Here is a 27,168-nt window from a genome sequence, read left to right on the forward strand (position 1 = left end):
CTGGAGCATTGGAGCCAATCTCGTCTCGCGAGAATGGAAATCTCGTCACGTGAGATTACTTAACGCGAGATCAAAACAACAATGGCTGCGATTATGAAACTGGGATCGTTGACTGAAAAATTTCCTTGCGTCCCAAAAACGCACATTATTTAGAATTGTGCGTTTGGTGTGAAGATTATGCGTCCAGGAAGCGGGACGCAGAGGTAACGAGATGGCTGATAAGGACATTTGAAATGTGTTCAAGTTGAAAGTTATTCTTATCAATCTGTGCAATCATTCCTGATGTGTGTTCATTTTTATAGGGCGCCATTCCTCTTCTTCAGTGGCGGCATGCCCAGGGCAAGCTTTGGGGACAGACACTGCATTACTATCATCCACAATAAAACACACGTTGCTTTGGACTTCACTTCCAGGATCATTGACTTCTTTGTCATCAAAGATGGACCACTTCGCACTGGTCGGTAAAAGTACAGAAACACCCAATTTCATAATTTTAACTCTGAAGATTTCATACTGTGCATGATCATAATGGAGCCAGTTTTGCTCCTTAGAGTTTCATATCAAGGTCTTGAAAGGTCTCAAGTATTGTGACGGGATATTTTTGGGGGGGGGGGGGGGGGGGGTTGCATGCTAATTAATTGCATGAATTTCCCATGATCACTTGTTTTGACCAGGCGATCCCAGCGCATTAGTGGTCTTGGTTGAAGAGGAGTTGGTGGTGATTGACCTCAAGTCAGAAGGATGGCCAGTCATTCAGACACCTTACCTGGTTCCACTACACAGTTCAGCAATCACCTGCTCACACCATGTCTCTGCCATCCCTCTCAAACTGTGGGAGAGAATTCTTGCCGCCGGAAACCTCCAAAAGACAAATTACTCCAAAAAGGTACAATCAGTTTCACCCTTTGATGCTGTTCTTCTCCCGTCCTGCAGGTAATGCATACGGTGATCCCTCACTTATCGCGGTTAATGGGGACCAGAACACCCCGCGAAGACGAAAATCCGCGAATTAGGGTCCCCCGCGCTAATTTGATCAAATTTTCTCGATCAGAGGAGCAGCAATCTGGCAGTTTCCTAATTTATAACAATTTAGAAGACGCGAGAAGCTTTTTTGGAAAGGAGCATGTTGCCAAACACGCGTGACGGTTTGTGGCAGCTGATGAACATTCATACTCAAACGAATCAGGTTGAATGCGATTTCTGAGACACTTTGCATGTTGGACGTGCCAACGTGGTTGACAGTTGACGACTCGTCTCTGATGTTTTTGCTTTGCCATTGAGACACAGGATACTGACTCAGACCAACGCATTCATATGATAGCACAAACACAATACACAACCTTATCTCTTCCCACCCTCAACAGTGTGCTCACAAAAACTTAATTCATCATCGAATAACAATGGCATGACACTGTATGGCGCCTGTGTCTTCAATGTCGTAATACATGTTGGAAGATGCCGTCTCGTTGAAGCGTATGGCAGTTTTATTTGACGTAGTCTTATCGCATGCTGCTGTGAAATCTGGCGCTCCTAGTTGTAAACGCCGAATTTTTAACCCTCACACTGCTAGTCGTTTCTCTGATGCCTTTAATAACCTTTGCGTACCCTCGTCTAACACAGAGGAACTCACCTCTTGGTTCGACTCGTCATGCCGGGCCATCCTGGATTTGGTGGCTCCTTCAAAAATTGTGCTGCCAAAGCCTAAACCCGAGCCATGGTTTAACGACATTACCCGCGCAGCTAGGCAGGAGTGTCGCAAAGCTGAACGCAAGTGGAAAAGAGACAAATTGCATGTCTCTTCTCAAATTTGGAAAGACAGCTGGCGTAACTACCAGCTCACAGTAAAAGAGGCCAAAAGAGAATATCTGTCGGACCTTATTCTAGCCAACCGTCACAACCCTCGTGCACTATTTAAAACGATAGATTCTGTACTCAAACCCCCTCTGCCTACTTGCTCGGATTCTTCAGCCGAGATGTGCAACAGATTCCTTCAGTTCTTTATTGATAAGGTCTCTACAGCTAGGATTCCGGTCCCAAATACCGCATCTGACCCCTCTGTCCATGTTCCATGTTCAGCTGTCCTAAATTCTTTTGATACTGTGTCCTTGGCGCTTTTGGAGGATGTAGTTCGCCAGACGAAGCCATCTGGCTCCCCTTGCGACTCTCTTCCCCCACGCTTCTTTCAGGAGGTTCTCCCGAGTGTTGGTGCATCGGTCTTGGATATCATCAACAGCAGCCTTTCTTCTGGTGTAGTTCCCCAACAGTTTAAACATGCTGTGGTCCAACCCTTGATCAAGAAACCTGGTCTTGATCCAGATGAGCTGTCAAGTTACAGACCCATTTCCAAACTGCCTTTCATTTCCAAAATTCTGGAAAAAGTGGTGCACATGCAGTTGAAACTTTTCTTGGATGAACATAACATCTTGGAGGTCTTCCAGTCAGGTTTCAAGACGATGCATAGCACGGAGTCAGCCCTGTTACGCGTTTCTAATGACATCCTCCTGGCAAATGACTCTGGAGACCAGGTGTGTCTGGTTTTATTGGACTTAACTGCAGCATTTGATACAGTGGATCACAGTATTCTGCTGACTCGTTTGCAGCACTTGGTGGGCATTGGCGGGAGTGCTCTTGATTGGTTTAGGTCCTATCTAGCTGACAGGACCTTTTGTGTCAGCCTTGGCTGCTCTGAATCACGCACTGCTCCCCTGTCATGTGGTGTTCCACAGGGCTCAATTCTGGGGCCTCTGCTGTTCTCGCTGTATCTGCTCCCATTGGGTTCCATCTTAAGGAAACATGGTATTCCTTTCCACTGCTATGCAGATGACTGCCAGATCTATGTCCCACTGAGCAAGAAAGACACCTTCTCATTAAGGCCACTCCTATCCTGTCTGGAAGAAATCAAAACCTGGATGGCACAAAATTTCTTGAAGTTCAACGAAAAGAAGACAGAGGTGATATTGTTTGGCCCCAGTGGACCTTGTACATTCCATCCTGTAGACTTGGGCCCCCTATCTCCTTATCTGAAATCAACGGTCTCAAACTTGGGACTTAAACTGGACAGTGATTTCAAACTCGATCGGCAAATTGGTGCCGTTGTTAAATCCAGCTTCTTTCACCTTAGACAGCTGGCCAAAATAAAACCTTTCCTCTCACATGAACACTTTGAGACAGTAATTCATGCCTTTGTCACATCCCGGCTCGATTACTGCAACGCCCTGTACTTTGGAGTCAGCCAGTCCTCCATCAAGCGCCTTCAGCTGGTACAGAATGCCGCTGCTCGCCTCTTGACTGGTACTCGTAAGAGGGAGCATATAACTCCTACTTTGGCATCCCTTCACTGGCTCCCCATTCATTTTAGAATTATTTTTAAGATCCTCCTCTTTGTTTTCAAATCTCTGAATAATCTCGCGCCACCTTACCTCTCTGAGCTCATACGCCCCTACACCCCTGCCCGGCGCCTCAGGTCTGTGGACCAGTCTTTGCTAGACGTACCAATTACTAAACTGAGGCTCAGAGGGGATCGAGCCTTTTCTGTTGCTGGTCCATCTCTCTGGAATGACCTCCCACTGAACATTCGGCAAGCCTCCTCGCTGCCCATCTTTAAAGCCCTCCTCAAAACTCACTTGTATTCTTTGGCGTTTGACTCAGCATGACTTAGATTTGCTCTTGATTTTACTGCTTGGTGCTTTCGACCGCCTTATTACTTATTACTTATTACTGATTCGTCTTACTGTTTATTGTATATGTTAAATCGCTCCATGTACAGCACTTTGTATGCAGCGATGGCTGTTTGAAAGTGCTCTATAAATACTGTTGACTTGACTTGATTAATTTTTTTGAAGTCATCTCGAGACAGGTTTGAGGTGTAAGAACTTGCTCCGTCTTGCTGGAACCAGAACTTGCTCATGAGTGATGGGTAGATGGTCTGGAGCTCATTCTTGAAGGTTTCGAGGACCTCCACATACCGCTCCTTGGTGACTGTCACTGCTGCGCCAGATTCGTCGATGAAAGAAGATTGGTCCAATGATGCCTCTGGCCGAGATTTCTGTTTCCAGCAAGACGGAGCAAGTTCTCACACCTCAAACCTGTCCCGAGATTGGCTGAAAGAGAACTCCGGAGGCCGAATGATCAGTCTAAAGACTGATTTTGAGTGGGCACCCCATAGCCCGGACCTATGCACCCCAGATGTTTGTCTTTGGGGCTATCTTCAGGACAGAGTCTACGCAGGGAAACCCAGAACCATCAGGGAGGAGATGAGAGCCATTTCCAATTCAGTCTGTAAGAACCTCATGGACAACTTCGCGCTGCGCCTCAAGAAATGCACTGAGCTAAATGGAGGCCATCTAAAACATATGCTGTAGAACGGAGTAAAAAAGGCCAAAGACCCTAGTGTTTTGATGTGATGTTTTGAATATAATAAACTAGTTATGGCCAAAGTTTCATTTCATTCGACAAAACGCTAAGAAACAGGGCCTAATTAGAGTTGGGGCCTGTTTTTTGGGGGGTCACCCTTTGTATGTGTACCTCAACTACATAACCACCAAGTTATAATTGAGTGTACCATCACATGACCACCGGTGAGGCATCATCACAGTGGCCGGAAAATATTGCTCCATATTTTCAAAGTAAACAAAAACTGATGGAGCACGTGAAGTAACTTTTGGCCGTAGATGATCAATAGTGTACCCGTAAATATCGTAGGATTGTGGACGGCCGTCCAATGAGTGAAGCTCCACAATTCGCGGCCATAGAGGATAATCTATGAGGCTGATTGAATGCACACCATGGCCAGATGAGGATAAACAGTGGACAAAGAAGGTGAAAATGAAGCATAAGGTCAGGTGTACAAACAAAAATAAACAACAACATAGGAAAAGCAGACCACAAACAAAAAGGAACAAATGGAGCTTGTATGATGAGGCATCAATTGTACAGCTGACCATAAATAACCATTAGTAATTACATAATTTGACAGATATTAACTGACTAATAACTCTGAAACACTATGTTATCTCCATTCAGCCATGGCCAATAACCGGAGGGAAGAACTTGGCCCCAGATCCTCCACAGAGAGATCTTTTGCTCACAGGGTCAGGTCACCTCAACCTTTTTTCTTTTTGTGAACCATATTTAATCCCAAAAACAAAATCCACTTGAATTCTTAACCGTATCACATTTGCCTTTTATGTTTAGGCACGAGGATGGAACCGTGCGCTTATGGAATGCCTCAGGAGTCTGTCTGTACCCTATGTACAAATTGAGCACAGCTGGAGTCTTCCACACAGACACAGACCCCAATGACAACTTGCATCAAGGTGCTGAAGGAGATTGGCCACCTTTCAGAAAGGTGTGTGTCGAAAAGCATGACTTCCTTCCTTTTCTTCATTCCATTCATATTACCTGATTCTAAATTAAAGAAAACAAATTACCGTATTTTCCGCACAACAGGGCGCACCAAAAAATCTTCAATTTTCATCAAAGCTCACAAAGCGCCTTAAAATCCGGTTACGTCTTTTGTATGGTCATTATGGTAATACGTCGACTCCAAGATGGCTCCTTCCTGGAGACATACTTCCAATGTTATAACTTGCTGTTAGTTCAGTGAACTGTGTCACGGCTTTATTAAATAAGTATGTGTTGAAGCTACGAAAAAAGGAGAGCTGTGGTGTTGTTTTTTTTAAAACGCACAGTTTATTAATGGTTTTCACAGTCTCAACAAATACAGGTACGTCTTTGTCTGTCTCCGTGCCTTCTCTTCTTCTGTTCGACTCGAGAGGCGTTCATGACCGCCTCAGAAAAATGTAAATTAACAATTCCTTCAATGAAACTACGAAAATTGAAAATAATGCATCAAAACAGAAAATCAAGCGAGGAAATCACAAAATAAATTCTATAGCCCCACTACAGAATTTATTTTGTGATTTCTTCGTTTGTGAACACAGTACACAAAAAAAGGAGAGCTGTGGTGTTGTTGTTTTTTTTAAACGGTCTCAACAAATACAGGTACGTCTTTGTTTATCTCTGTGCCTTCTTCCGTTCGACTCGAGAGGCGTTCAAGACCGCCTCCGAAAAACGTAAACTAACGATTACTTCCATGAAACTACAAAAATTGAAAATAATATAGCAAAATATTGTATTGTAAAACGGAAAAGCAAGCGAGGATACAATAAAATAAATTCTATTGCCCCCCCTAAAGAATTTATATTGTGATTTCATCATTTGTGAATACAGAAAGGAATAAATAACTACGACTGACGTCTTGTGTTATTTTGACTTCAAGATGGCGCCGCGAGAGTGGCTGCCTTTCCAGCAGCTCCTATTTATTTTGTTCTTCTACTTCTTCCTCTAATAGCTTTGCTGCTGTAAAGTGGGAATTTCTCCATTGTGAGACTATTAAAGGTTTTCTATCTTATCTGATCATACAGTTTTTGCGTTTTTCAGAGGTGGTCATGAACGCCTCTCGAGTTGAAAGGAAAGAAGGCAGGGAGATGGACAGAGGCGCACCTGTATTTGTTGAAAAAATGAGAGCTGTGGTTGTGGTTTTATTTTTTTTTAAACACAGTTTATTAATGGTCTTCACAGTCTCAACAAAGACAGGTACTTTACGTCTTTGACCGTAACGTGCCTTCTCTTCCGTTCCACTCGAGAGTCGTTGATGGACGCCTCTGAAAAACGTAAATTAATTCTTACTTCAATGAAACCACGAAGAAAATCAAGCGAGGAAATCACTAAATATATTTTGAAGATGGAGATATAGAATTTATTTAGCGATTTCCTCACTTGATTTTCTATTTTGATGCATTATTTTCAATGTTCGTAGTTTCATTTAAGTAGTTAATTTACATTTTTCAGAGTTGGTCATGTACGCCTCGCAAGTTGAACGGACACCTCTCGAGTTCAATGGAAGGAGCATAGCACCATCTAGTGGAGGCATTGTAGATTGCGCCTTATAATGTGAAGCGTCTCATGCAGGGGGGCCAACCTGCGGCTCTTTGGCTGGTTCAATGCTGCTCCCAGGCTTTCAGACTACAAGCGTCGAAAACGCCTCGGTAGTGGCGATGCCATTCAAACAAGGCGCTAAGTACACAGAACGTACTACTTCAGCCTATCATCAATCCCGTTACTTGATTGACATAGAGGGCAACCAATCAGATGACTGCATCACCGCTCATGCGCAAACAACGGCGATAGGCGCTAAGCGCTAAGCTAGTCAGCAAATTACCTCTCCTCTTAGCGCGTGCGTGCGTGTGTGCGTGTGTGTGTGCGCGTGTATGTGCACGCGCTTGCGAGGAAGGGTATTATGCGGCTCTTTGCAGTAACACATTAAAAGACTGGTCGGCCACTCCTGGTCTAATGTATGAAAAAAATTGACAAAATAGCCATTCATTGAAGGTGCGTCTTTGCGGAAAATACGGTAAATAAAGTAGATATACTGAATTTAATCTCCAACTGTCATACCAATGTCTGATGATTCTGTTTACATTTTTACTGTCTAGGTTGGCTGCTTTGACCCCTACAGCGATGATCCAAGGCTTGGCATCCAAAAGATCCACCTTTGTAAATACAGTGGTTGTCTTGCTGTGGCAGGAACAGCTGGACAGGTGAGATTTCACTTTGAGGCTGTATTGGTAATCTCTGTCAATCACTACCCGAACACGGTTCAGTGCCTGAGTGATCTTTGGAGATGCAATGCATTTCTTTAGTTTTTGCTCCAGTGTTCTTGGATCCAGTGTTCTTGCATTGGATTGGATTGGATTGGCCTTTATTGTCATTACACGTTCGTGCAACCAAAATTTCACTTAACAGGCACACTCTGCACAAGAAACATGAAAAACAATGACAAACATGGGATACAGTGCAAAGGGCCTGTCGGTACTTGCTATGTAAAGCGCCCCGAGATCTTAGTTAGAAAGGGAACTACTTGTGGAGGGGAGAGGTAAAAAAATTTCGGTTCCAAGTTTTTCAAACTTAGAAACATCTCCATTGACATCCAATGCACTGAAAGAATTTTTTCCACGCTTTGGTTTGAGCCTGTTGTTGTATGTGACCAGTTCAATCCATTCTCTTTGAAGATTCTTGTGCTGGAGCTCAATGACGAGGCAGCAGAACATCCCGTGGAAGCGAAAGTTGTGGATTTGCTGCAAGGCCAAGAAGGTTTCCGCTGGAAGGTAACCAACAATATGGTTATACATAAAACTGTACCTATTCCTCCTTGAACAGTACATACAGATGCTAGACAAAGTATATGATTACCTGTGTATCATCTTAAATTGCTCACACATTTTTTATTTAAGTCACAAGAATAAAGGGTTGTATCTTAATTCCCTTTAAAGTAAAAAAAAAAAAAATCTATCCATTTCCATCCAGCAACAACTTTAACATATCCCTGGCCAGCCAGCAGACAAGGCCCATTACCAAATCTTCCTCTTAGCTTGTCCCCTTCGTCTTTCCTTTTCCGTTCATACCTCTCTCTCAAAATGTCACTTAGAATAAGTGATGTGCAGCTCTCGTGCAGTAAAAAAAACTCCCAAACAAACTAGAGGTCGTTGAAATTTTGACTGCTACACTTTAAAGCAGTAGTTCTTAACCTCGTTTCAGTGAATCGGTCTCTCAGGGGTTCGACGGAGCCTCTGCCATGGTGGATAAGGCACACTCAACATGTCAATTAGTTGTGACACGCCCGCTTGGTCATCACTGGCTGGTTCATTTTGTGCACAATTAAAGAGAAAGTATGCTTATGTCTTGAAATGTTATATAGTTTTTTTCTGTTTTTAAGAAATACGTTTTTTTAAATGTCTTGAATTTGTAAAAAAAAAAAGATATTTTTATTTGTTTGGTTAAGAACCACTGCCTTAAAGCATTGTTTAAAAGGCTTTTAGCCTTAAGTACCACAATGGCAGGTGCGCTTTGTGCCATGTTTTTTAACTGCTCTAATGAAATTCATCAGCTTGAACGTTGGCATAAAAAACACTGTTGTAAAGCTGCAACAAATTCACCCAAAGACGGAAAGAATAAAGTTGTAAACCGCTGTTGGTTCTTCACAATTTCCCAACAAAAAACAAAAAGATCCGGACGGACGTGAAACATGGACTAAAATAGTCAATTTACTGACCACATTTATTTTCTCAACATCTCAAAACCAAGGGAACAGACAGAGGCTAAGTATGGTAAGCTAGCTAGCAGACAGCGAAACTAATGTTCTCTAGTCACTGTCAGTGTGAAATCGAGAAATGTTTCCAAATTATGCTGTTTCCTTGTTGCTTTCTGTTATTTTTGAAATTGTGTGGGAGCCCCAAAAAATTACTGGACCCATATAATGCGGCACGGGATCTGGAAGTGGCTAATTGGGATGCCACTTGTTACAGTCACGTCATGACCTTGAGTTCTACATTGACAACGAGTTGTATTTTTAAAGTGTGTTGCCTACCATTTGAACAAAGCTCTGCGTTTCGGAACGGTCTGCATGAAGCAGCGCACTCGTAGCGTATTTCCGAATGCACGCAATACTCGGGAACCTGGCTTTTGGTGTGTCCTCTTCTGAAATGCTATTCGCAGTAAGCTACTTAATCTGCTGCATGTAATATACAATACCGACTCCATTTTTGGGCCATAAACTCTCTCTCTCTCTCTCTCTCTCTCTCTCTCTCTCTCTCTCTCTCTCTCTCTCTCTCTCTCTCTCTCTCTCTCTCTCTCTCTCTCTCTCTCTCTCTCTCTCTCTCTCTCTCTCTCTCTCTCTCTCTCTCTCTCACATATACATATACATAATGTTGTTGTCTGCGATTGGCTGGCAACCGATTCAGGGTGTCCCCCGCCTACTGCCCGAAGGGATAGGCTCCAGCACCCCCCGCGACCCTAATGAGGATCAAGCGGCTCGGAAGATGAATGAATGAATGAATAATGTTGTTGTTTTTAGGGGCACACACGTCTAGATGTTCGAGATGAGCCAGTCCGTTTTGAGGCAGGCTTCCAGCCCTTCACTGTTGTGCAATGTCAGCCTCCTGCCGTGGTCACCGCTCTTTGTCTTCACTCCGAGTGGAAGCTGGTTGCTTATGGCACCAGCCATGGCTTTGGATTATTTGATTACCAACAGAAAAGCAATGTCTTCATCAAGTAAGGAGACGCTTTGGGAACTCAAAAATGTTTCAAGTTATAAAGCCAATGTCATAAAAATGATGGGTGCTGAAAGTAGAAATCAAACTATATCTCTCCAGCCATCAAATTTTTACCATTACAGAATATCATTTGAGCCTTATCGTGTCATGCACAACAGTACAGTGGTACCGTATAGCTTCTATATTATGTGACTTGCTGTAATCGTTTTTTTTCTTTTCATGCATTGTGTATTTTTATGCTTTGCATAATATCAGAGAGCTTATTAATCTATATTTGTTTCATGTTGTTATATTTTTCATGTTTGTATTTTTGTCTGTGTCAACTCTGCGTGGTGAAATGGCTTTTTCTCTAGATGCACTCTCAACCCCAGTGACCAGCTGGCCATGGAGGGTCCTCTGTCTCGGGTGAAAAGCATTAAAAAATCACTCCGGCAGTCCTTTAGGCGAATCAGACACAGCAGAGTCTCACTACGGAAACATCAAGTCAACAATGCTGCCAAGGTAGTGTAAAAAAAATTAAAAATAACCTTTTTTGAACTAGTATTTCCATCCATCCATCCATCCATCATCTACCGCTTATCCGGGGCCGGGTCGCGGGGGCAACAGCTTTAGCAGGGAAGCCCAGACTTCCCTCTCCCTAGCTACTTCTTCCAGCTCTCCCCGGGGGATCCCGAGTCGTTCCCAGGCAAGCTGGGTGACATAGTCTCTCCAGCGTGTCCTGGGTCTTCCTCGGGGTCTCCTCCCGGTGGGACATGACCGGAACACCTCACCGGGGAGGCGCTCAGGAGGCATCCGAATCAGATGCCCAAGCCACCTCATCTGGCTCCTCTCGATGTGGAGGAGAAGCGGCTCGACTCTGAGCCCCTCCCGGATGACTGAGCTTCTCACCTTATCTCTAAGGGAGAGCCCGGACACCCTGCGAAGAAAACTCATTTCAGCCGCTTGTATCCGGGATCTCGTTCTTTCGGTCACGACCCATAGCTCGTGACCATAGGTGAGGGTTGGGACGTAGATCGACCGGTAAATTGAGAGCTTCGCCCTTTGGCTCAGCTCCTTCTTCACCACGACAGACCGATACAACGTCCGCATTTTTTTGGTACAGTATTCCTGCTTATCTTAATAAGAGTAAATGATGGGAGTAATTACAAGTTCCAAGTCTCGAGCAAGTCCCACGTTGCTGTGGTTAAAAAAAAAAAAAAAAAATGAAGCACGTCACATCAAATCACCACCAGTAAAAGTAAGTAATTACTTATCTCAAGCAAGTTGTAAGTCAAGTCACAAAATCGTGTTCAGTCACGGCATATATTGGATTGATAAAATATTTTTTTACAGATCATAACACAAAAAAGTAAATTATCTCTTAAAATTAAATTATTTAAATCTCTAAAAAAAACCAACAACAAATGAAATTAACATCTCATCTCATCTCATCTCATCTTCCGTACCGCTTGATCCTCACTAGGGTTGCGGGGGGTGCTGGAGCCCATCCCAGCCGTCTCCGGGCAGTAGGCGGGGGACACCCTGAATCGGTTGCCAGCCAATCGCAGGGCACACAGAAACGAACAACCATCCGCGCTCACACTCACACCTCGGGACAATTTAGAACGTCCAATCAGCCTGCCATGCATGTTTTTGGAATGTGGGAGGAAACCGGAGCACCCGGAGAAAACCCACGCAGGCCCGGGGAGAACATGCAAACTCCACACAGGGAGGCCGGAGCTGGAATCGAACCCGGTACCTCTGCACTGTGAAGCCGACGTGCTAGCCACTGGACTACCGGGCCGCCCTTGAAATTAACATACTTTTCAATTATTTTCTTTTGTATGAGTGTCGCACTGTTACTGTGATGATAAATATTGACATATGTTGAACAAGTCTAATCATCAAATTTAAAACCTCCATATGTTGTTTTTTTTGTGCCAGTCTTTTTCCCAAATCTATTAGTGTGTGTAAAAGGGTGAATGCATGAACTTGGTGAACTTTGTAGTTTGTAACTTAATGAAGTTCTATCAAGTTAATGTGCATTAGTTTTTGCCCTGCCACATCAAATATAGCAGACCCGCTAACGATCAGAAAAGTATGAAAAGTGGAGTCTATATATCGATGTCAATGCTGAAAAAAAAATTGACTTTTTTTTTAATGCTATAGTGTCAAGGTTACACTCACCATGGTGTCTAATCTTTCGCTTTTTTTTCCTCTCAATTAAATGGTGAACTGATATCAAGTTGAGTTCATATTTGACCAGCTTTAGGTGAGCTAAACTGTTGAGCTAACCGAGCTAGCTTAACTTCATACTTCAGATTAATTGACTGCCTTGCGTCTGGCAGATCAAAGTAAACATTGTTGATGAATGTAGATGAATGATGAATAATCCTTGAATCCAACTGGTCACACTTGCCTTGTTTTTGGCATAATGGTAGCCGTCATTGCCGCGGTTACCAAATTGGTGGCATGCGCGATACAAAAAAAAAAAAAAAGCTTTTCCAATGTAAACCGAAGCACTTGTCAAGTTATGATGGAGTTGAAGTAAAAGTAGAGTCGACTCGAGTCTCATGAATGCCAAATCAAAGTCAACTTTTCCCCAGTGAGTTGCAAGGAAACAAATTATCGACAGTTCGACTCGAATCCAAGTCATGTGACTCAAGTTTCCCACTTCTCATCTCTTTAGCTATTCTATATTAACATATTCTGTATTTTGTATTGTTGTTATCACCACCAAAAAGCTCCAGGAAGCAAATGCTCGTTTGGAGGCGGAACTAGCCGAGATGGAGTTAGCTCCTGTTCAAAGGAAGATTGAGGCTCGTTCGTCAGATGACTCTTTTACCGGTCTGGTGCGGATACTTTACTTTGCTGACACCTTCCTCTCAGACAGTGAGTCACCAAATTCAACATGTGATTTGAATACACAAAAATGCCTGTTCTTATGTTCACCTCTTTTCTTGTAGGTTCACATAATACACCTTCGCTTTGGGCGGGGACCAATGGGGGCTGTGTATATGTATTCATACTCAGGCTTCCTTCTGTCGAGCATCGGACAGATGAGCCCATCACTGCACACCCTGGTGAGGCATTAGATTTTGGGATACAATGCGTTCATAGTTGTCCGTCCACTCTGCTTCACTATAGTCATCACTACAGTCAAGGGTGCGCAGAGGTTGTGCGCTGGTTGTGCATGAGCACCGGAAATTGAATATTGCGCTCCAGTCCAAGTCTGTCATTGCGCTTTTGCGTTCTAAGCATATTGCAGTCAGTCAGTAAGCTTGACTGCGATGAAGCCAGCCTCTATTATCTTATTTGAAGTTTGGTCATCCCTCCGCAACAATTGTTTTCACTAGTCATCTTCAAAGTGAAACCCAGGTATGGCATTGCTATCTGTTTTATAGCAGTTGTCCTGAACCTTTTTTTTGTAACAGACTGGTTTAAAAAAGTGCTCTATACGGCTTTTCGCGGACTGGCAATCATCCGCGCAGGGGTCAGGGGGTGACATTGTGTTTATTTGGGTCGGAGTGGGGGTATTGCCGGGGGGTATGATCAAAAGATGACACAATGAATTGCTGCTTGGTCCAATGGATGCAATTTTTTAGTTTAGTTTTGTTTGTTTGTTTTTTTCACAAGTGGGCCCGGTTGTTGTCATCTGATGCAGGCAGACGGGCCGTTATATCCGTGATGCTGCGCCACAGCTTTTACGGTCTGTCAAAAAAAGTCCTTTCGTGAAAGCACTCCAGGTGCAAAGAAAGAATAGAATGCGGATCGCTCCCCTCGAGAACTGTGCTAAATAAGCTAGCTGATTTCAAGGTGCATATACTGCAAGTCAAAGGTGGGAAATACATTTTTCAAATGAGCCATGCAACTCACTTTTGTTATTTTTTTTTCAATAATACAGTAAATTCATACATCCATTTTCAACACCGCTTATCCTGAAGAGGGTCACGAGGTTTACTGGAGCCTGTCCTTGCTGACTTTGGGCAAAAAGCGCACTAACCTCTAAACTGGTTGCCAGTCAGTCATACATATAGAGACCGATACTTTACTTTATTCAAACCCACAATCACACCGTCACTGATGGGGAACTGATTCCACGGCATACAGTAAATTGTATTGGTTTCATAAGCCACCATTGTGTAACCCTAGTATAATAATAATTTTGGAATTAGAAAATATTTATATGTGTATATACATACCGTATTTTCACGACTATTCGACGCATCGTACTAATAGCCGCAGTCTCATTAATGCGTGACATTTCTGTATTTTACACATACACAGGACGCATCGTACCAATAGCCGCAGTTTTACAGTGGTAAAACATACGCCAGCTTAAACATACGGCATGCATGCGCGCACTCTAACACGTTAGCTTGAAGCATACGGTAGCATGCCAAGACATACAGATAAGATAAAAACACGTTTTTAAAAAGGCAACGAAAGCAGAACTGAGTTCGGGTGTATTTTATTTAGCCATCGTACAATGTTCTCACGTTTTTCGATCAATCATCACCCAGAAATCCATCAAAGTCCTCATCCTCTGTATCAGAAGCAGAGGACTGCACATCTCAGTTGTCATTGAATGCATCACATGCTAGTGTGAGTTGCTACGCATTGCCGAGCGGAAAGAAGGAGTAGCAACAGCAAAGTCAACATTTCTCTCGTGTGAAGCTTTCCCACATTTGAAAGTAAAGAACAGAGCGAAACATGGTGGCAGCGCGTGTGTGTGTAGAAAGAATTGAACAATTGTGCAAGTACCGTAATCCATCAAAAACGCCGCGTTCCCTCTCGTTGTTGCGTATTGTGGCGTAACTCGCCAAGCGCTGCCTCTCACTCTTTGTAAAGTTGTGTTTGCCACCGATCATCCATTGTTCCCATGCCGTTTGCAACTTTACTTTGAACGCCCGGTTGATGCCAATGTCCAGCGGTTGGAGTTCTTTAGTCAAGCCTCCGGGAATAACGGCAAGCTCAGAGTTCATTTGCTTGACTTGTTTTTTCACCGATGCTGTGAGATGGGCACGCATGCCAAAAGCATAACCGGTGGCTTTAAGTTTGAACTGAGCTTCGTAGGCGTGTCTTTTTGTCGAATCTATTTTCAGGGGTTCTTAGAAACCAAAACCGGAGTTGTTTTGCAACAATGCACATTGCCACACGCTATACAAGTGTTGGTACTGGCTTGAGGCGTCCACTTACACGCCCACCCTTCACCATTGGCGGACTAGCTTGTCTGTCCTCTCTCTCCCTCTCTCTCTCTCTCTCCCTTCCATATATGTATATATACACGCCCACCCTTCCCTGATTGGCCGACTTCTTTCACAGTCACTTCCGCCTTTTCTCTATATAAACAGCGTGTCGGCTGTCAGTCAGATTTTGGAACTCAGCGCATATAAAGGACGCTCCGCACCATAAGGCGTCCTGTCCATTTTGGAGAAAATTTAAGACTTTTAATGGCGCCTTATAGTCGTGAAAATACGGTAATTTTTTTTTCAGTTTTACCCATGAATGATAAACCCACCTAAATCGGTGGGTTGGGGGGAAAAATGTGCAGCAAATATCAACCAGTGACAATAAAGTTTATCTTCGTGGCTGGGAAGCAGAAACAAAATGGCAAGACTGAAAACAAATACTCCCCCCAAGATGTGGTCACGAGATCACAAAATCCTTGGACGGTCTAATTTGTGTTGTCTGTGTTCTTCTCCTACTTCTGCAGCAAAAGAAATCCAGCTCATGCATCGTGCCCCTATTGTTGGCCTCGTAGTATTGGATGGTCACGGTATTCCTCTCCCTGAGCCGCTGGAGGTCGCCCATGACCTTGCTCGTTCGCCTGATATGCAGGCGTCGCATCACCTTGTTGTTACATCTGAGGAACAGTTTAAGGTCAGATCAGACAAAAGCACACAAAAGGAAATGCTATTTTTATTGCAGATACTGGCTCTGTATTTTCCACACTAATAGACACACTGGATTATGAGGCGCACCTTCAAATAATGATATATTGCACGCACTGGAATATATGGCGCAATCTACAATGCATCCACTAGATAGAGCTCCAGGTATGTCTTTGTCCTCTCTGTGCCTTCTCTTCTTTCGTTTGACTTGAGAGGTGTTCATGACCGCCTCCAAAAAAACGTAAATTAACGATTACGTCAATGAAACTACGAAAATTGAAAATACAGTAATGCATCAAAACAGAAAAAAAAAACAAACAAATTATATAGCCCCGTAGCTGCAACAGAACGATCAGATGTAAATTTGAACTTAGTTTTACTGTTTGGTGCCTACTACCATCTTTGTTACTAATTATTGTTTTATTGTTGTATATTGGATTTGACTGGATTGGATAAACTTACGAAGATATATGTTAGTTGCTCCATGTACAGCACTTTGTATGCAGCAATGGCTGTTTGAAAGTGCTCTATAAATACAGTTGAGTTGAGTTAAATTGGAGAAGACTGGATTGTCTCAGAAGTGTTTGATATTTATTCCTTTGTTGTGTACTGTGTTCACAAACGAAGAAATCACAAAATAAATTCTATAGTGGGGCTATAGAATTAATTTTGTGATTTCCTCGCTTGATTTTCTGTTTTGATGCATTATTTTAAATTTTCGTAGTTTCATTGAAGGAATAGTTAATTTACATTTTTCTGAGGCGGTCATGAACGCCTCTCAAGTCGAACAGAAGAAGAGAAGGCACGGAGACAGACAAAGACGTACCTGTATTTGTTGAGACTGTGAAAACCATTAATAAACTGTGCGTTTTAACAAAACAACAACACAGCTCTCCTTTTTTCGTAGCTGCAACAAAAACTTATTTAATAAAGCAGCGACACAGTTCACTGAACCAACAGCAAGTGAAACATTGTAAGCATGTCTCCAACAAAGAGCCATCTTGGGGTCTACGTGTTACCGTAATGACCATACACAAGGCGCACCGGATTTTAAGTCGCTCGGTGAGCTTTTACGAAAATTGAAGACTTTTTGGTGCGCCCTGTAGTGCGGAAAATACGGTACTTGGAATTGGATTTCCACCAAATCTTGCAATATTGACAGTTCCAGTGGTGATTACAGGTGAAACATTTGAGAAGTGAAATTACTTTAAGTGTCAAACTGATACTTTCTTTTGTGCAGGTATTCACCCTTCCTAAAGTGAGTGCCAAGATGAAGCTGAAGCTAACAGCTATGGATGGCTCCCGCGTACGGCGGGTTGCCGTGGCTTGGTTCGGCAGTAGCCAATCAGAGGACTATTGCGAGAGTGCCCTGGTGGTTTTGACAAATCAAGGCGACCTTCTTGTGATATCATTACCAGGGGTGAAGCTGCAGGTGCGTTTCCCCTGCATTCGCAAAGAAGATGTCAGCGGCATTGCTTCATGTGTCTTCACAAAACATGGCCAAGGTAAAAGTATTTACAAGTCTCAATCTCTATAAAAGAAAAGCTGGCATGGTACAGAATGATTTCAAACATTTGTTTGAATAGATTGTTTGTAATATTTCACATTTCATCATCTTTTAATGCTTGTTCTTTGACAAACTCCGATGCCCCAATGAACTCCAATCCAAGGCAAGCTTTATGTGTGGGGTCTGCCAAAGATATGTTTTTTTTTTTTATTTGAAAAATCCTACGATGTGTACCCGGCCTAAGGTGACAAAATGTATAAAAACTGTTTTCATATATAGGGTACACCACATTATAAGGTGCATAGAATAGAAGTTACAATAGTGGCTACGGTTGTGTTCTGCGTCCACTAGATGGAGTCACGCTAAAGGATTTACAATACAATACAGCTTTATTGATATAGAGCCTTCACAACTACTGCAGCTGTAACAAAGCTCTTTACAGAACATTTGAAATACTGCGTACCTTATTTTCCAGAGTATAAGTCGCAGTTTTTTTCATAGTTTGGCCGGGGGTGCAACTTATACTCTGGAGCGACTTATGTGTGAAATCTTATTAATAATAATAATAATAATACATTTTATTTATAAGCGCCTTTTAAGACACCCAAGGACACTTTACAATAACAAAAAACACAAAACAATACGGGTTGAGCAGCGGCAGCCAAATGCGCCAGCGTTCACTCAACTCAAGTCAGAAAGAAACCACAAGGGAGGGAGAGGGGGAGAAGAAAAAAAAACACGCTCGAACTATCCTCATTTTGAGGATAATTTGAGTTAGTTGTCTAAATCTACCGACTGCTGTCAGGCTGATGAATAAAAAATAACAATCATAATAATAATAATAATTAAATGATGTGAAGGAAAATTGTAAATAGTACTGCGATTTATCCATTTTGTGTTCATATTGCATTTAATTGAAAGATGTTTGTTGTTGTTTTTTCTCTTTCTTCTTTCTACATACATTCTTGCTGCTGGAGGCTGTAAATTTCCCCAGTGTGGGACGAATAAAGGATATCTTTTATCTTTAAATAACTCTTAATATGTTACGTAAACATACCAGGAACATTCACAGTTTGTTGTTTAAGCGTCATGTACCGTTAGCATATCGTACACGTATTCAGCCTGTTGTTCTCTAGTTTTATTTTTACTTTAAATTGCCTTTGACATGTATGTTTTTGGGGTGGGATTTTATCAAATAGATTTCCCCCCAAAATGCGATTGATACTTCAGTGCGGCTTATATGTTTTTTCCGTCTTAATTATGCATTTTTCGGTTTGTGCAATTTACAATCCGGAGCGACGTATAATCCGAAAAATACGGTATAAAAAAACAGAATATATAAGACACATCGCATTTCTGGTGCACTGTCACCTTTTGAAAAAAATTAAAAAATTGCTTTGGTATGCCTCATACAATACAGGTTTTTGCTCCTTCCTCTCCTTGTTGGAAGAGTCTCTGTTAGAGTGACTTAAAAACATAAATAAATAAATCAATATTATTCTCCAATATAGATTAATCGAAATACTATTAAGTCATTTCTGCTACCTAGTGGTGAACTGTGTTATTACTAGTGAAATGCGATACTGCGGGGCCAGTATTGGCAACTTCTTGGATGCAACTTGTTCAGTTTTATGCTGACGAGATGATGTTGGTACTCTAGGCTGACCATGTTTTTGGTCACGCATGTGAACGCATTACAATTTCCAGACCAGAAATCAAATGAACTCATTCAGTGCCGGATGATTTTCTCAAATTTTGAGAGCTTTTTTTGTTTTGAAAAAGCTTGCACCTCACGACGTAGGTTCGCCATACCACACCCCACACCCACTCACATTGTGTCAGACCAAGATCTGATCAAAACCACTCCTGCCATCTAGTGGTGATTTATCAAACTGAAATAATTCCCACAGACTGAGGAGGTGTGCAAAGTAGTGATGGGAATTCCGGCTCCTTTTAGAGAGCCGGATCTTTTGGATCGGCTCCCTAAAAAGAGCCGGCTCTTTCGGCTCCCAAATGGCTCCTCAGTTTTTGTTGTTGCTTAAATTAAATGCCAAAAATAACATAATATTATGTGTAAAATTAAGTACTAATGCAAAAAATAGACATTATATCAAATATTTATTATTTATATGACTTTATTTATATTCTTCTGAACATATTCAACATGGAGTGCTACAAAAATAAAAACAAAGTACAAAGACCCATCTCAAAACAAGGTCGTCAAAAAGTTCCAATCTCTGAATGTGTATATTTATAAGCTTTTAACTATTTACAGTCTGGAGGTGGGGCTCGTTGGCAAGCGCCTGGTGGCCGGGCCTACACCCATTGGGCCCGGTCGGGCACAGCCCGAAGAGGCAACGTGGGTCCCCCTTCCCATGGGCTCACCACCCATGAGAGGGGCCAAAGGGGTCGGGTGCTATGTGAGCTGGGCGGCAGCCTAAGGCAGGGACCCTGGCGGTCCGATCCTTGGCTGCAGAAGCTAGCTCTTGGGACATGGAATGTCACCTCTCTGGCAGGGAAGGAGCCTGAGCTGGTGTGTGAGGCAGAGAATTTCCGACTGGATATAGTCGGACTTGCCTCCACACACAGCCTGGGTTCTGGTACCAGTTCTCTCGAGAGGGGTTGGACTCTCTTCCACTCTGGAGTTGCTCACTGTGAGAGGCGCAGAGCAGGTGTGGGCATACTCATTGCCCCCCGGCTCAGTGCCTGTACATTGGGGTTCACACTGGTAGACGAGAGGGTTGCCTCCCTCCTCCGCCTTCGGGTGGGTGGACGGGTCCTGACTGTTGTTTGTGCATATGCACCAAACAGCAGCTCAGCATACCCACCCTTTTTGGAGTCCTTGGAGGGTGTGCTGGAGAGTACTCCTGCTGGGGACTCCATTGTTCTGCTGGGGGACTTCAATGCTCACGTGGGCAATGACAGTGAGACCTGGAGGGGCGTGATTGGGAGGAACGGCCCCCCCGATCTGAACCCGAGTGGTGTTGTGTTATTGGACTTCTTTGCTCGTCACGGATTGTCCATAACGAACACATTGTTCAAACATAAGGGTGTCCATATGTGCACTTGGCACCAGGACACCCTAGGTCGCAGTTCGATGATCGACTTTGTTGTTGTATCATCGGATTTGCGGCCGCATGTTCTGGACACTCGGGTGAAGAGAGGGGCGGAGCTGTCAACTGATCACCACCTGGTGGTGAGTAGGCTCCGATGGTGGGGGAAGATGCCGGTCCGTCCTGGCAGACCCAAACGTATAGTGAGGGTTTGTTGGGAGCGTCTGGCGGAATCTCCTGTCAGAAGGAGTTTCAACTCCCACCTCCGACAGAGCTTTTCCCATGTTCCGGGGGAGGCGGGGGACATTGAGCCCGAGTGGACCATGTTCCGTGCCTCTATTGTTGAGGCGGCCAATCTGAGTTGTGGCCGTAAGGTGGTTGGTGCCTGCCGTGGCGGCAATCCCCGTACTCGCTGGTGGACACCAGCAGTAACGGATGCCGTCAAGCTGAAGAAGGAGTCCTATCGAGCCTTTATGGCCTGTGGGACCCCAGAGGCAGCTGACGGGTATCGACTGGCCAAGCGGACCGCGGCTTCGGTGGTCGCCGAGGCAAAAACCCGAGCGTGGGAAGAGTTCGGTGAGGCCATGGAAGCCGACTTCCGGACAGCTTCGAGGAAATTCTGGTCCACCATCCGACGTCTCAGGAGGGGGAAGCAGTGCACCACTAACACTGTGTACAGTGGGGATGGGGCGCTGCTGACTTCGACTCGGGACGTTGTGAACCGGTGGGCAGAAGACCTCCTCAACTCCACCAACACGCCTTCCTTGGAGGAAGCAGAGCCTGGGGACTCTGAGGTGGGCTCTCCTATCTCTGTGGTTGAAGTCACCGATGTGGTTAAAAAGCTCCTCGGTGGCAAGGCCGCAGGGGTGGATGAGATCCGCCCGGAGTTCCTCAAGTCTCTGGATGTTGTGGGGCTGTCCTGGTTGACACGCCTCTGCAACATCGCGTGGTCAACAGGGAGAGTGCCTCTGGATTGGCAGACCGGGGTGGTAGTCCCCCTTTTTAAAAAGGGGGACCGGAGGGTGTGTTCCAACTACAGAGGGATCACACCTCCTCAGCCTCCCTGGTAAGGTCTATTCAGGGGTGCTGGAGAGGAGGGTCCGTCAGGAAGTCGAGCCTGAGATTGAGGAGGAGCAGTGTGGTTTTCGTCCCGGCCGTGGAACAGTGGACCAGCTCTACACCCTTAGCAGGGTTCTCGAGGGTATGTGGGAATTTGCCCAACCAGTCTACATGTGTTTTGTGGACTTGGAGAAGGCGTTTGACCGTGTCCCTCGGGGAGTTCTGTGGGGGGTGCTTCGTGGGTATGGGGTACCGAACCCCCTGATACGGGCTGTTCGGTCACTATACCACCGATGTCAGAGTTTGGTTCGCATTGCCGGCAGTAAGTCGGAATCGTTTCCAGTGGGGGTAGGACTCCGCCAAGGCTGCCCTTTGTCGCCGATTCTGTTCATAACCTTTATGGACAGAATTTCTAGGCGCAGCCGAAGCGTTGAGGGGGTCCGTTTTGGGGGCCGCAGTATTGCATCCCTGCTTTTTGCAGATGATGTGGTGCTGTTGGCTCCTTTAAACGGGGCTCTCCAACTCTCAACGCTCTCTCTTTCGCAGCCGAGTGTGAAGCGGTTGGTATGAAAATCAGCACCTCCAAATCTGAAACCATGGTCCTCAGTCGGAAAAGGGTGGAGTGCCCCCTCCGGGTCGGGGAGGAGATCTTGCCCCAAGTGGAGGAGTTCAAGTATCTTGGGGTCTTGTTCACGAGTGGGGTCAGGAGGGAGCGGGAGATCGACAGGCGGATCAGTGCAGCGTCTGCTGTGATGCGGACGTTGTATCGGTCTGTCGTGGTGAAGAAGGAGCTGAGCCAAAGGGCGAAGCTCTCAATTTACCGGTCGATCTACGTCCCAACCCTCATCTATGGTCACGAGCTATGGGTCGTGACCGAAAGAACGAGATCCCGGATACAAGCGGCTGAAATGAGTTTTCTCCGCAGGGTGTCCGGGCTCTCCCTTAGAGATAAGGTGAGAAGCTCAGTCATCCGGGAGGGGCTCAGAGTCGAGCCGCTTCTCCTCCACATCGAGAGGAGCCAGATGAGGTGGCTTGGGCATCTGATTCGGATGCCTCCTGAGCGCCTCCCTGGTGAGGTGTTCAGGTCATGTCCCACCGGGAGGAGACCCCCGAGGAAGACCCAGGACACGCTGGAGAGACTCGGGATCCCCCGGGGAGAGCTGGAAGAAGTAGCTAGGGAGAGGGAAGTCTGGGCTTCCCTGCTAAAGCTGTTGCCCCCGCGACCCGGCCCCGGATAAGCGGTAGATGATGGATGGATGGATGGATAACTATTTACAGTAAAATATAAGTAAGCTTTGAATACCACACAACAAATTATAAATTAAAATTTGTAAAACAAAAAGAAAAAAGTAGCATCCAGGTAAAGGTTTTAGCTTGTCTTTAGCAAAGATTGGCATGAAGAAAAACCAAGTGCCTCAGCTTTGAGGGGTTGATCCTGTTTCTCCTCTCTGTTAATATTTGCCCTGTTTTGGAGAAGATTCTCTCTGATGGGGACAGATGTTGCGACAACACACAGCCAACACAAAATGGATGAAAATCCCTTGCAATCATTTTACCCAGTTCCTCGTCAATTGTGTTCTGTTTTGCTGGTTTTATAGCTTTTTGCATAAAGTGGCTCATAGAGCTCTGGGTTGTACATCTAGGCAGTTGTGACATTGCAGCAGCAGCAACAGTTGCAGACACTCTAGCACCTTCATTAATAGCTGGTTCCCTTGGTTGTTTTTTCTCTTCAAATTGTACTGATGGGTGGACATTTCTGATGTGCCTGTGCAGGTTATTTGTGGAGCTAACCTTGCACAGTCTACACGCTGCCTTTGAACTATCAATTAAATTGAAATGAGTCCATATTTCACTGCGTTTCCTATCCATTTTCTTACCTTCCCACTTTCCACCGTGTTGTTTTTTTTTACTAACTAGCTCTCTCTCTCGTCTGTGTTGTTCGCGTGCTGCTAGTGTGTTGCTGTGTGTCTCTTCTCCAACCCCACACTGTGTGTGTGTGTGTGTGTGTGTGTGTGTGTGTGTGTGTGTGTGTGTGTGTGTGTGTGTGTGTGTGTGTGTGTGTGTGTGTGTGTGTGTGTGTGTGTGTGTGTGTGTGTGTGTGTGTGTGTGCGTGTGTGTGTGTGTGTGTGCTCTGGGAGCCGGCTCGTTCGCGAACGACACATCACGAGTGCAAAGCCCATTATTATCTCATTCACTCCCAAAGACGTTTTTAAACGTCTTTTCAGACTTGGTCTAGAATTGGCTGGTACTGAATTAGTTTTAATATCCTTTAATAAAAAAAAATCCTCAAACATTTTTTTACTGGATTTATGTGGTCAAATGCATTTGAAAGCTACTTGCTGCACTGATGTTGTGAACATTAACATCCGTTTCACTGTTGATAAAACATGTTAAGAAGATTTTAGAAGTTCTAGTTATCAACCAAGGACTCTATAACTGTTAGTTTTCATTCTGTGTTAACAATTGAATTCGTCAGGTCAAAAAAAGGCTGCCTCTATTTTATATTTTATGAAAGGTAAAGTACTTGTGTCAAGTCTAGAAAAACTCATAATTTTCGTTAAAATCAAGGAGCCGATTTATGATCAAACCCTTTCAGGGACAGTGGTGACGACAGTGGACAGATTATCAGGTTATCAAATTACAGGGTGCATGAAAGGGTTAAGTAAAACTAAGACTATTTTAAAAAGAACCATCATCAAAGAGTGCTATCAATGTCAAATATGCTTTATGTATGACATGCAACAAAGATGACATTTCTTCTAGGCTTCTATTTCTATAAAAATGCACTTGAAAAATATTGGAAAACTGATTGGCATTTTTGTGTGTTGTCGCCAGTTGCTGAGTATAGGTAAAAAATTAATTTGTAATCTAATCTAATCTGAGTTGGTTTTTAAATCAAGCCATTGATTAAGTAATCGTTATACTTTCAAACTGTGACAACACTGTTGCTGACTCTCCTCAGGTTTCTACCTCATCTCTCCGTCTGAGTTTGAGCGCTTCTCGCTGTCCAGTCGCTTCCTCGTGGAGCCTTGCTGCCTTGTGGAGGTTCCACTTTCCTCAGATGCCTCCATTCAATGCATGCCAAAACCGGATAGATTTTTATCTGCCTACAGGTTTGGTTGATCATTTAGTTGAGGAGTTCACCAATGAATTCAAGGGTTAATTTTTTTTTCTTTGAACAATACCCTAGGGAAACCAGCCAAGAAGTTGAAGACTCAGGTAAAACGAAGACTTATGCTTGTAATACAGCAGCAGGCTTAACATGCATGTGTTCTTTTCCAGGAAATAACTTCTTGTCGTACTAGCCTCGCTCTCTCGCTCCTGCGGCTCATTGTGCTCACTTCACTGCTACCTGTGTGTGTTCCAGATATTTCTGCTAGACGTGTGATGGAGCATGCTTTGCTGAATGATGAGAGTGAGTAAATTTAGATATGAATGTGTATGTATATACAGTGTGTGTGTGTGTGTGTGTGTGTGTGTGTGTGTGTGTGTGTGTGTGTGTGTGTGTGTGTGTGTGTGCGTGCGTGCGTGCGTGCGTGCGTGCGTGCGTGCGTGTGTGTGTGCGCGCGTGTGTGTGTGTCTGTGTGTTTGTTTATATGTATTAAGGGTGTGGAAAATAATCGATACATCGATGCGCACGTGCGCGATCCGAGTGCATCGGCTCATTCACTGGGTACGACACGATTGACGGGTGAAATCGCGATTCATCACGATGCATTAATGGGTATCGGTAAAATCCGATTCATGCGCCGTTTTATTCATGTTAAACGTCACATATCTGCCCTTTCCTAGGTGCAATGAATGCATCATCATTGCTTTGCGTTTTGTGTTGAATACGGACGGTAGTCGTGCGTCACATACAGTCCAGTACACAACTAGCGAAACATTATGGAAGTTAACGCACGCAGCAGCAAGGAAACTACTATATTTAATGCAGCCGCAACATTCAAATCTTATGTTTGGAAATACTACGGCTTCGAAAAGAAAGACGGAAAGCTTGATAAAACCTCCGTAATTTGCAAGGAATGTCGCACTAAGAAACCATACAACGGCACCACCACAAATATGCAGACCCACTTAAAACGATGGCACCACTTCACCGACAAGTTTCCCTCCCACTTCCCCGCCCAGTTCCTCGTCGGACACCGGAGAAACTCTTGGTAAACCAGGTCAGGATCAGAAAAAAATTGCCTCTTATTTTGGGAGTCCCCTTGCAACTCACTGTGACCGCGCAATGGCTATAACTAAGGTCACTGCTTATTTCATATGCAAAGACCTCCAGCCTTCGCGTGGTGGACAACGAGGGTTTCAGACAGCTCGTGCACGTTTTGGAACCCAGGTATAAAATACCAGACAGGTCTGTGTTCACTTACAAACATATTCCCGATGTGTACAACAAAGTGAGAAGTGAGATTACTGTGTCGCTGAACAGTGTGCAAAGAGTTGCACTTACAGTGGATGGGTGGACATCTTGCGCGATAGATTCATATACATATATATATTATTATTATTATATTTCATATAAGACACTCAGTGAGAATAGTCTGTTTGTGTTTACACTATAGCAACAGCTGTGAGTCTCAGGTGCCAAATTGTTTACATTTTCTTTGCACAAAACCCAATTGTGAAAGGGCTTAAATAAGTTGTTTTACAAGTTCTACTGTTTATAAGGAATAAAGTGGTATCCTTTTAGTAATACCATACTGAATTCCATCTTTTTTAAAGCTTTTTTTCTTTGCTTATTTGCATCATGTTTAATTGCACAATATCGCAACAAATTGCATTGTATCGTATCGGATCGCATTGATTTGAACTTAATGTGTATCGAATCGTATCACATCGTGACGACGGTGAAACGTATCGGATCGTATCGCCAGAAAATTCCATGTATCGTTTAAGTATCGCATCGCTGGCAGTGGATCGAGATGTGTATCGAATCGTCCTCAGTGCTGAGATTCACATCCCTAATATGTATATACTGTATTTTCTGCACAAAACGACGCACTGGATTATGATGGGCACCTTCAATGAATGGCTATTTTGTCAATTTTTTTCATATATTAAGACGCCTCGCACTAAATAAATTTCCCCAGTGTGGGACGAATATAGGATATCTTATCTTATCTTATCTTATCTAATTTTGGCGCAATCTACAATGCGTCCACTAGATGGTGATACGCTCCTTCCATTCAACTCGAGAAGTGTCCGTTCAACTTGAGAGGCGTTAATGACCGCCTCTGAAAAAAGTAAATGACCTATTACTGTACTTAAATGAAGCTACGGAAATGGAAAATAATGCATCAAAATAGAAAATCAAGTGAGGAAATCGCTAAATAAATTCTATATCTCCATCTTCAAAATATATTTAGTGATTTCCTCGCTTGATTTTCTTCGTGGTTTCATTGAAGTAAGAATTAATTTACGTTTTTCGTAGGAGGCCTGAACGCCTCTCGAGTGGAACGGAAGAAAGCATGGAGACGGACAAAGACGTACAGTTCCTGTACTTGCTGAGACTGTGAAAACTATTAATAAATTCTGCGTTTAAAAAATAATAAAACCACAAC

At 43.9% G+C, this 27,168-nt stretch overlaps 1 protein-coding gene across 4 annotated transcripts in view; it reads left to right on the forward strand.

Moving 5' to 3' along the window:
* Positions 1 to 27,168, forward strand: part of LOC127604130 (LLGL scribble cell polarity complex component 2-like) — a 75,195-nt gene that overhangs the window by 41,493 nt on the left and 6,534 nt on the right. For 2 of the 4 annotated variants that reach the window (XM_052071051.1, XM_052071050.1), the window contains exons 10-24: positions 303 to 457; positions 675 to 886; positions 5,023 to 5,090; positions 5,194 to 5,347; positions 7,497 to 7,601; positions 8,073 to 8,168; positions 9,914 to 10,110; positions 10,466 to 10,613; positions 12,836 to 12,983; positions 13,058 to 13,174; positions 15,808 to 15,974; positions 17,226 to 17,490; positions 24,567 to 24,717; positions 24,795 to 24,823; positions 24,972 to 25,019. In XM_052071051.1, the coding sequence (XP_051927011.1) occupies positions 303 to 457; positions 675 to 886; positions 5,023 to 5,090; positions 5,194 to 5,347; positions 7,497 to 7,601; positions 8,073 to 8,168; positions 9,914 to 10,110; positions 10,466 to 10,613; positions 12,836 to 12,983; positions 13,058 to 13,174; positions 15,808 to 15,974; positions 17,226 to 17,490; positions 24,567 to 24,717; positions 24,795 to 24,823; positions 24,972 to 25,019 (2,060 nt within the window). Of the gene's footprint in view, positions 1 to 302; positions 458 to 674; positions 887 to 5,022; positions 5,091 to 5,193; positions 5,348 to 7,496; positions 7,602 to 8,072; positions 8,169 to 9,913; positions 10,111 to 10,465; positions 10,614 to 12,835; positions 12,984 to 13,057; positions 13,175 to 15,807; positions 15,975 to 17,225; positions 17,491 to 24,566; positions 24,718 to 24,794; positions 24,824 to 24,886; positions 25,020 to 27,168 lie in introns of those variants that run through there. The other 2 variants (XM_052071053.1, XM_052071052.1) reach the window with 2 other exon arrangements.

Source organism: Hippocampus zosterae, chromosome 7 (genome assembly GCF_025434085.1).
Source record: "Hippocampus zosterae strain Florida chromosome 7, ASM2543408v3, whole genome shotgun sequence".
NCBI classification, from domain to species: Eukaryota; Metazoa; Chordata; class Actinopteri; order Syngnathiformes; family Syngnathidae; genus Hippocampus; species Hippocampus zosterae.